This window comes from Capra hircus, chromosome 21 (assembly GCF_001704415.2).
Source record: "Capra hircus breed San Clemente chromosome 21, ASM170441v1, whole genome shotgun sequence".
NCBI lineage: Eukaryota > Metazoa > Chordata > Mammalia > Artiodactyla > Bovidae > Capra > Capra hircus.
In genome coordinates, this window is record NC_030828.1 from 64,358,652 (window position 1) to 64,368,243 (window position 9,592).

The 9,592-nt window shown below is 61.4% G+C and overlaps 1 protein-coding gene across 9 annotated transcripts in view; it reads left to right on the top strand.

Annotated features, from left to right (window-relative positions):
- EVL (Enah/Vasp-like) overlaps positions 1–8,504 on the top strand; it is a 147,513-nt gene extending 139,009 nt beyond the window's left edge. For 3 of the 9 annotated variants that reach the window (XM_018066037.1, XM_018066039.1, XM_018066038.1), the window contains exons 9-14: positions 724–790; positions 2,338–2,404; positions 2,500–2,562; positions 6,429–6,495; positions 6,837–6,894; positions 8,032–8,504. In XM_018066037.1, the coding sequence (XP_017921526.1) occupies positions 724–790; positions 2,338–2,404; positions 2,500–2,562; positions 6,429–6,495; positions 6,837–6,894; positions 8,032–8,069 (360 nt within the window). In that variant the 3' untranslated portion in view covers positions 8,070–8,504. Of the gene's footprint in view, positions 1–723; positions 791–2,337; positions 2,405–2,499; positions 3,907–5,519; positions 5,691–6,428; positions 6,496–6,836; positions 6,895–7,094 lie in introns of those variants that run through there. The other 6 variants (XM_018066034.1, XM_018066033.1, XR_001919860.1 and 3 more) reach the window with 5 other exon arrangements.

A 9,592-nucleotide genomic window follows, 5' to 3' on the forward strand; every position in this document is an offset into this window, starting at 1 on the left:
GCTGGCCACGGGGCTCTAAGGATGTGTCCCAGGCATGAAGAGCACAGCCCCCAGGCTGCGAGGCGGCTGGCGAAGGGGTCTGTGGGGGTAGGGGGGCTCTTCCCAGCTTGCAGCTGAAGCCGGACTTCCCTTTATATAGGGAGCAGTCTTATTAGTTATTTTTGAAATAATAGGATGATGTTAAAATTTTTTTCTGGTTTATTTTCCAGTTACTCTAATTTCACCCATAATATCTCCCACTCTGGCCTGTTTCCTTTGGGTCCTGGTCCCCAGGCACACATGTTGATTTCCATAATTTCATTAACTCCACTCTCTCACAGCGAGAGGCCTCAGGAGATCTTCCTAGGGTCTTCCTGTGGGTCTTCCTCTGGAGATCCACAGCCTAGCACATTCTTTTGCCCCTGAATCAGCGACTCCGAGAACTCTCTTCACGCACCCCACAAATACGAGGTGGGGGTTCCTGACAGTCACGAGGTCAGTGCTCGGTGCGGAGGCCAGGGGTGAGCAGTTGTCCTGACTCTCCGCTGTGTCTCCCTGCAGCCTTCTTCCCCAACTGCCATGGGGTGGAAACCTGGGGTTTTCATTAGTGAAGCACCATGGTGGTCTCACTGTAAAAGTAACACTTTGGAAAACTGCGGTCTCCTAGATGACCTGGCCCGAAAGTCCCCACCCAGCCGGCCTTCCTAACCAGATCGGCAGCAGAGCCTTTCTCTTCCGTTTCAGGAAGAGCCCAGCACCTCTCCATCTCCGGGGACCCGAGCAGCCAGCCAGCAGCCCCCCAACCCGTCAGGTAAGGGGCCCACCCTGCCTGCACCAGGCATGGGGTCCTAGAGTGGGAGGGGCTCTCACAGGAAGATGATCTGACCCCCATGGCCTCACTTGGCGGATGAGCAGAGGCTGCGCTGGCGGGGCGCCCTGCCATCTTACAAGGAAGCTCCCCCGACCCCTGTTAGCGACCGCCTGCAGTCGGAGCCTGAACATGTGCAGGGCATCCTGGGGGAGAGAGCTCCCCCATCCAGCTGTTTCCCCAGCGGGCCTGCCCACACCTAGGAGGGGTGGGGAAGATGGGACCGGAGGCTCAGCTTCCTGGCCTTGGGCCCTGCTCTGAAGAGGAGCATGTAAATACCGCAGTCAAAACGCCAGGGTGCTCCTTGTGAAACACCAGGATGTTATGGTCACCACCAGGGAGCCTTGCTCGCTGAGCAGTCAGCCAGATGAGGCCTGCAAAGCAGACGTAACCTGGTCCGAGCTCTGAACGGGTGTGGTCAGAAGAGCGCCTTCAGGCTGTGTGGTGGGAAGACGCCACGGCATCTGGTCCCTCAGTCATTCAGCAAACGTCTTGGGGTCTGCTCTGAGCCAGGCCTGTGCTCCTGAGCGTGTGGTGGGGCCGGGAGGGACAGAGAGAAAACAGGAAGCCTGTGGCGAGAGGCTCATGCCCGCTGTTGGCAGCTCGCTGGGGCACGGCTCTGCGGCCACCTGGGCCTCACGTCCTGCCCTTCTGCTGGCTCGTCAGCCTCCCTGTGAGGCTGGGGTCTGTGGCCTCTCCTCAGGCAGTGCCACGATTCTTGGTGAGTGACCGCGTGAACGCCTCACGTCCCAGCAGAGGGGCTGCGAGTTCCTAGTTAGAAGCTCAGTGCTTGTAAGCGGTGTGCCCCGGGCCACGTGCCAGAGCTCGGGTGTGGTCCTGCTCCCGGGTCCACCCTGCAGGCTCAGCGAGGGTCAGCCCGCGGCCTCCAGGCTCAGCTCAGAGCAGCTGGCCCCTGCTGCCCCAGGGAGCTTTCCCTTCTGCCTCTCTGCTCATCCTGCCAAGTCAGGGAACTCATTCAGTTCAGTGGACCTCTCGTAGTAAAGTGAAATGCAGTTAAAGAGCACTTGAAAAAGGAAAGACTAATCAGCTTCCAAGGCCAGGTCAGGAAAGAGCCAGCAGCATTGTGTGGGGAGAGCCACGGAGCCGGGGACGGCGGGGGCACTGGCTCCCAAAGGCGGGTGTGGGGTGCGCTGAGGGTGCAGGCGAGGGGCTTCCTGTGCCCCCTGGCCCACTGCTGGGGGCACAGGCTGCTTCTGGAGGTCCTGGTTCAGAGCTTCCCTGCCCAGCCGGCGCATTCCCAGGAAAGCCTTAGCCATGGGGAGAGGACTTGAAACCAGGTCAACCGAGTTGCGGGAGCAGGGGCTCCCGTCCTGAGTTGGGGAGACGCAGGTGGCAGGCCTGCGAGGGCCGCCTGGGCCACGGGAGCCGGGGCGGGGCCTTCTGCCTGGGGCGGGGCCTTCTGCCTGGGATGCTGCGGGGCGCGGGGCCACGGCACACTCCCAGCCCTGAGGCGCTTCGTCCACCGACAGAGGCCAGCCGGAAGCCCTGGGAGCGGAGCGGCTCAGCGGAGAAGCCCGTGTCCTCCTCGCTGTCCAGGTGAGCCGCCCCAGAAGCCCACGCTGCACCCAGGGCGGGGGCCCAGGCGGGCCTCGGTGCCAACTCACCTCTGCTCCATTCCACCCACCGCGTAGAACCCCGTCTGTGGCCAAGAGCCCGGAAGCTAAGAACCCCCTGCAGGCGCAGCCTCACTCTAGGTACCGCACCGCCCGCCTCTGGGGCCGCCTCTGTCCCCTCCCCCAACTAACACCTCGGCCCCTGCCGCGTTGTCATCTAACAGCTATCTCTGGGAGAGGGCGGGCTGTGCGTGGTGAGGGACAGGGCAGGCCGGGTCCTCCTCACCCTCATCGATGGGGGGCCCTGAGGCCCGAGGGGTGTGACTGTCCAGAGAGGCCGTGGGGAGCCGCGGAGGTGCAGTCCCAGCTCTGGGCTCGCCAGCCAGGACACCGGGCTAGCCAGGGGCCCTCTGCAGCCTCCGCTGCTTGCTCCACCCTGCGCAGAGGTCCGCTCACCACCCCCCCGCAGCGTGGTCGAGTGTGGACGGCAGCCGCACACAGCAAGTACCCCTCACCAGCGCTCGCTGTGCCCCACGGCCTACAGTCCCGGGGCTGGCCCCTCACCACCCTCCTCCGCTTCCTCTGCATCTTCCCAGGGAGATGCTGGCCACGTTTCCCAAACCAAAAGCTGAGGTGATAACAGGATGGGTTGTTTGCAAAGGAGGTCGCTCAAAAAAAACCTCAGGCAATCAGATAGTAACCACAGGCCGAGCGTGGCCTGAATGTGCAGGCTTCTAGAGCCCGCACTAAGGGGTGTCTCCAACGCCCATCACGAATCGGAGGGAAACAGCCCAGAGCAGGTGGCGCTTGGTCCTGGTCTGGCTGAGTCAGCCAAGAGAGAGCTCTGGCCAGCTCCGCAGGAGCGGTGAGGACAGACACAGGTGCTCAGGGAGGGCTGTCCCGGTATCAGCCAGGGTTTGTGGGGGTCCCGAGTCAGCCAGCTTTTCGGCCAGGCGTGAGGTCCCTGCCTGCACAGAGCTCGTCTCCGCATGCAAAGACCCACAGACAAGACAACCATGCGTTCCCACGGGTGCTCGGGGGAAGATACCAAGGGTTCTGTGGTGGGCAGTGCCGGGCACAGAGGGGCTTCAGCAAGGGGGCTTCTCAGAGGCGGTGTTTGAGCGGACACGGAGGAGGGGAGCCCACCCTGCAGAAAGTGAGGGGGGCGGACTTGCAGTCTGAAGGAGCAGCAAGTGCTGAGGCCCCGAGCCTGCCGCCAGCCTGGCGAACTCAGAGCAGAAAGCAGAGCAGCGTGGCTGGCCAGCGTAGAACGTGAGGAGGGCGGAGCAAGGCACACTGAGGGGAAAGGCGCGGGTTTGACCCACGCACAGGCTGCGGTCCGTGCGCCCTGGGCCAGGGCGCCATAATGCAGTGCCTCTGGGCCGCTCGCCTGGCAGGAGGCAGGAGGTGAACCCGTCAGGCGGGAGCCAGATCAGGGCCCGGGAGGTGAGGTGGGCAGGGCCGGCCTGCAGCCCTCGGCAGAGCTGGCTGCTTCCTGCTGGTGGAGCAAGGACAGATTGCCAAGTTCCGAGCAGCCAAGCGTCCCTCTCAGGGTGAGAACACTGTCCAGGGTGTTCTCACTGGGAAAGCAAGTTCTCCAGCTCCGAGCTGGAGTGCTTCCTAGACTCACAGATGGTGCCCTGGGGGCAGCCACTGTAGGGCCCACAGAGATGTTGGGGTCACTGTCGGGGTTGGGGGGCTGTCCAGAGGGGAGGACCAGGGCCCAGAGAGGTGACGTGGTTTGTCCAGGTGCCCCGGAAAATTGCTCTTGAAACAAGGACTATGAACCTACAGCAGGGCAGGGGACCTCTTTCCCCACCAGGATCCAAAATCACCTACTCAGGACCACGTTTGGCCTCTTCACTGAGTTCGTCCAGAGATGTTTTCCTTTTTTAATCTGGGTATGTGCACTGGACCACTAAAATTTTATTTACATGGCATTCCGTGGTTTTTCAACCCAGCTTTCTTGAGATATAATTGACATCTAATGTAGTGTGAGTTCAAGGTGCCCGGCACGGTGACTTCATGTGTTAGATGCTGTAAATGATTACCGCGGGCAGGCAGGTTAAAACATCCGTGACCTCGCACAGGCACCTTCCTCTGTGTATGCGGTGAGAACTCGCAGACCTCCTTGCTGTGCTCCTCCCAAGTGCGCAACGCAGCACCTCCAGCCACGGCCTCCGCGCTGTGCGCTCAGCCCCTCGGCCTGCCCGCCTTGCTACTGCAGCCTCGCGCCCCTCGGCAGCCTCACCAGCCACCCCCACCCCCACCCCTGGCAGCCACCAGGCCAGTCTGTTTCCATAAGTTTGGCTTTTCGAGACTTGTTTATTTTGTGTTGGAGTACAGCCGATCAACAAGAAACGTTGTGACAGCCTCAGCTGCACAGCACGGGGACTCCGCCATACCTTTGCTTGTTTCCGTTCTCCCCCAAACTCCCCTCTCATCCAGGCTACCACATGGCCCTGAGCAGAGTTCCCTGTGCTGCACAGGAGGACCCTGTTGTTCACCCAGTTTAAATACGGGCTTCTCTGGATTTCACGTATAAGTGAGACCACGCAGCATTGATCTTTCTCTGGCTTACTCACTCAGCACCATGTCCATGTTGTCACAAACAGCAGGACTTCCTTCTTTCTCATCGTGGAATACTTCATTATATAAGTGTGTGTGGCGTGTACCTATACATGTACACGTGTGTGCATACACACCCACGTAGATACAGATAGGACGTCATCTTCATCCACTCATCGGCCAGTGGACACCCAGGGGGTCTCCGTGTCGTGGCAGTTGTGATCAGCGCCACGGCGGACGTGGGGTGCGGCCGTCTGCGGGGAGCAGCGAGCTTGTTCCCTCTGGCTGCATCCCCAGAAGGGGGATTGCTGGCCCACGTGGAGGCTCCTCCACGCTGTTCTCCGTCTCAGCCGCACCAGCGCTTCAGCGTCCTGCCGGTTCTCCGCTGCGGAGGACACCAGCCGGACCTAATCTGTATGGTGACGCCTGGCAGTCGTGCCAGTTCCCCCAGTGTGTGTCTGCTGGTTGTCACATGTCCACTCCCCCAGTCCGCGTGTGTCCGCCAGCTCTCACGTGTCCACTGGCTTCAGGTGTGTGTCCACCAGCTGTCACGTGTATGTCTACCAGCTGTCACGTCCATGATCCCTGTAGGCGGCTCTGACCACATCATTTCCCTGAACCTGCCTCTCTCTCCATGTGGGGAGAGAAACTGAATCCAGAAAGTGCTCCCTCGGCACCATGATTCTCCTTTGAAAGGCCAGGTGAAAGCATTTGCCAAAATTTTCTTTTTTTTGACCACGCTGTGGGATCTTAGTTCCCTGACTAGGGATCGAACCTGGGCCCTGGCAGTGAAAACACTGAGTCCTAACCACCGGACCTCCAGGGAAGCCCCTGTCGAGACTTCCCAGGGAGGATTCATGTCCAGGAAACATTTAATTTCAAGCCAGCTAAGCTTAGTTCAGAAACATCAGAAAAGGACAGTCCCCAGAATTGAACCCTCTGCCTGAGAAGAGCAAAACCACACGCAGAGCTGGTCCCCAGCACCAGGGCCACTGGCTCTTGTCAGACATGGGTGCCTCTGGGCTGAGCAGTTGTCTCCTGTTTAATGCCAGCATCACGGGTTCTCCCCAGGCCGTGGTCTAGCCGGGATCAGAGCCCTCACTCTGAGAACCAGCTTATCAGCATCCTCTTCCCAGAGTTGGGCAGGGGAGGAGCGTGTGGCTCAGAATGCCGTCCACACGCATGGGCACTTCCGTGTGAGCACTGTCAAGTCGGGAGACCCCAGGTCCTGACGCTTGGGTTGGGAAATACATTCATGGTATCCAGGAGGCCTGCTCAAGGTGGAGACAGGGCGTGAGAATCCTTTCTGAAGTGCCAAAGCAGCAGCATTTGAAGAGGGCAGAGCCAGGCCCTCAGCGGGCAAGCACTGGGCACCCACTTGCCTGTCGAGCTCGGCCCCCCAATGCCCACCCAACCACACCCCGCCACCCTCTCCCCAGGATGAAGCCGGCAGGGAGTGTCAACGATGTGGCCCTGGATGCCTTAGATTTGGACCGGATGAAACAGGTGAGTGTGTCTGTCCAGAGGGGCTGTGAAGGAGCCGGGCCTGGGGGCTTCTCGGGGCTGTGAGGGTGGCAGCTGGCGGGGAGTAAGGGGGCGGGAAGCCACATGCATCTTCACCAGGAAAGGGCCCCGGGCCCTCCCAGCCTGCCTCTTGGGGGCGCTGCCCTGGCTTCTCCCAAGTATTTCTGAGGCATCGCAGGGTGTCCCATCCTCTGTCACACACACCCTTCCCCAGTGCGGGGTGGGGGGCCGCTGAGAACACAGAGGGACGTGGCTCTGAAGGGAGCCCGGCCTCCCTGCCCGTGACCACGGCCACCCTCACCCTGAGGCCCTGCTCCCAACAGGAGATCCTGGAGGAGGTGGTCCGGGAGCTTCACAGAGTGAAGGACGAAATCATCGACGGTGAGTGGCAGGGACCCCCGACCCCGACCCCCTCCACGGGGCGGCGCCCAGCCAGGCTCACGCCAAGGGTCCTTGGGGAGGGCAGCGGTGCCTGTGCCCAGGGCTGCAAGCCAGGGGCCAGGAGGGCCCAGCCAGTGAGGCCGTTCTGGGCCAGGAGGCTGAGGGTTTGCGCTGAGGGGTTTCGTTCTTCCTCCCCGCAGCCGACACCAGCCTCCCAGTTCTCTGGTTGGGCAGTCTGAGGTGGCTCAGACAGATTAAGGAGCTTGTCCAAGTGGGAGCACGTGCTCACGGTCTGCACCTCGGTCTGACCTCCCCAGGCTCCCTCCTGGGTGAGCCGGTGGTGGGAAGGGTGCGTTCACCAGTCCAGAGCAGCTTTGAACCATCTGTTCTTTATCTTAGTATCCCATGGACTTAGATCACTCTCTTTATTCTGCTGCTTCCGATCCCCGAGCTTGGGCTACAAGGGCAGCTGCTACCTTCCCAGAGGCTAGAGGGCCCCAGAAGCCACAGAACTACCTAAGGGCCTGACCGAGTCCACAGCCTGCTGGGCGCTGCTGGCCTGGGGAGCTGGTTTGCGGCTCCAGAGAGCAGGGCCTCGTCGCAGTGAATCACATCCATCCGTCCACTCCCCACCGGAGCCTTTGAAACGGCCGGCTCAGATCTGGGGCCAGAGGAAGAGGAAAGGCGTGGGCCGAGCTAGCTAAGCCCACATAGCAGGGAGGCGCGGTCCAGGCGCCCCCCTTCCTCGCCATCACTCCTGGGGGACTCTAGAGAGAGGAGAGCGGCTGGGAGCCAGCGGAGCCAGACTCCGGCCCAGGGCTGGGTGATCAGCCACGCCCTGTCCTTGATCCAACAGAGAGCGCTCAACTTCCTGTTGGTCCAGTCCCCTACCAGGCTGGGATGGGCAGATAAGGAGTTAATGAATGAAGAGGGGAGACAGCGGGAGCAAAAAAAGACAGAGGCCAACTGTTGACCCCACTTTATTGCTGGGTGCCCCTGCCTCGGGAGGCCATGGGCCAGAGGGGTCGGGGCGGGGGCTGGGGGCACCTTGGTCTCCACCTGCTGTGGCAGCCGCAGTGGACACGGCCCCTCGGGTGGGCAGCTGGGACTGAGCCTCTTTCCCGCCCTGTCCCCCAGCCATCAGGCAGGAGCTGAGCGGGATCAGCACGTCGTAGGCCAGAACCCCCGACGCCGCCCACAACCCGGGCCACCTGACGGCGGGGACCCCACGGAGCCCAGCGCCCAGGCGTCTGGCACAATCAGCACGCACTGAAGCTAGGACGTGCTTCGTTTAAAAGTCTGAACCTGTGATAAAATATTAAAATGAGAAAAGTTCAGTTCCTCGATTTTTTAGATTCAACCTGACAGAACACCAGGCCTGCCGCCTTTTTTTGTATTTTATATATGCCTATTTAAGTGTACGTTTCTTTGGGTTCATAGAGAAGACACCCCAAGTCACGCGCCTCGTTAGAAGGTCTCAAGTTTTCTTCTAGGTGCCCCCGGGAGCGGCGGCCGCTACCACACGGCTCTTCCCTGCATCCTGGCGGCGAGGGTCCGTCCACACACCAAGCCGTCTGTGTCCACGTGGTAATAAACGCTTACTGTCTACACTCTGGCTACGGCTTGTTCACTCAGCACCAGCTCCTGGTCGTGCCTGGCTGGGGAGGCCTCTTCTTGGGGGAGGGCCTGCAGAGTGGTGCCAGGAGTAGGGGGGGCCAAGACGGGGCCCTTGGGAGTGAAGCAAGGAAGGACGGGGTGTGAGCCGCCAGCTCAGGCACTTCCAGCGGGAGTCCTGGGGCTGCTCCCGGGCCAGCCTCCTCCAGGGAGCTGGGCCCTGTGTGGGGCCCATGCAGGAGGAGCATCAAAGGGGACCAGGAGGGTGTACCTGCTCAAATCCCCACCCCCACCTCCCAGATGGGGCCCTGTGACTTGGGCTCAGCCAGACAGGAAGGCGAGGCAAGCAGGCGTGGCCTCTGCCCTGCAGCCCCTGTGCCCATCAGAGGCACGTCTCAGACCATGCAGGGCTGAACCACAAAGGGCCTGGCCCTCAGCGCTGCCCACTGCTCCCCCTGTGCCCAGAGTGACCCCAGCTAGTAGGAAAGCTTTGAAATCCTGTGACCAGCCTCCAGGACAGCAGTGTGTCCTGGCCCTGGCCCAGCCGTACTCTGGGGACTGTGGGAGGAGCCCCCCACCACAACCGCCCAGTCTGGTTCAGGAAACGGGACCACTTGCTGGCCAGGCTGGACATAGTCCATCTCCGTGCATGCTCCCAGCAACTGAGAGACAGGAAGCCTGCTCTGCATGTCAGAAGGGGAGCGGCTTTAACCCACAGTTCCAAGAGGCACTCTGCAGCTCCTCCCACCTCCCTCAGTCCAGGAATCCTGGGGCCATGGGGAGGGGGGCTGGCAGGTGTCCACAGGGTGTTCCCAGTTGCCAGGCTGCCGCCTCCCAGGAAGGTTAACAACCCTGGGCTCTGGGCGGGGTCAGATAAACGCCTGGCAACTGGGAGGGCTAAGCTGGGCTCGGAGCTTGCCGATTGGCGCTCCTCTCTGGCATTGAGCGCAGGGGTCTCCTCCCGGGGGCCATCCCAGTGGTCAGACCACTCGGTGCCACTCCCAGCCCCACCACACCTGCCCCCAGGGTGGTCCTCGGCCTCCCCAGCCTCACATCTCCAAGGGGGGCTGTATTTCCCTCACCC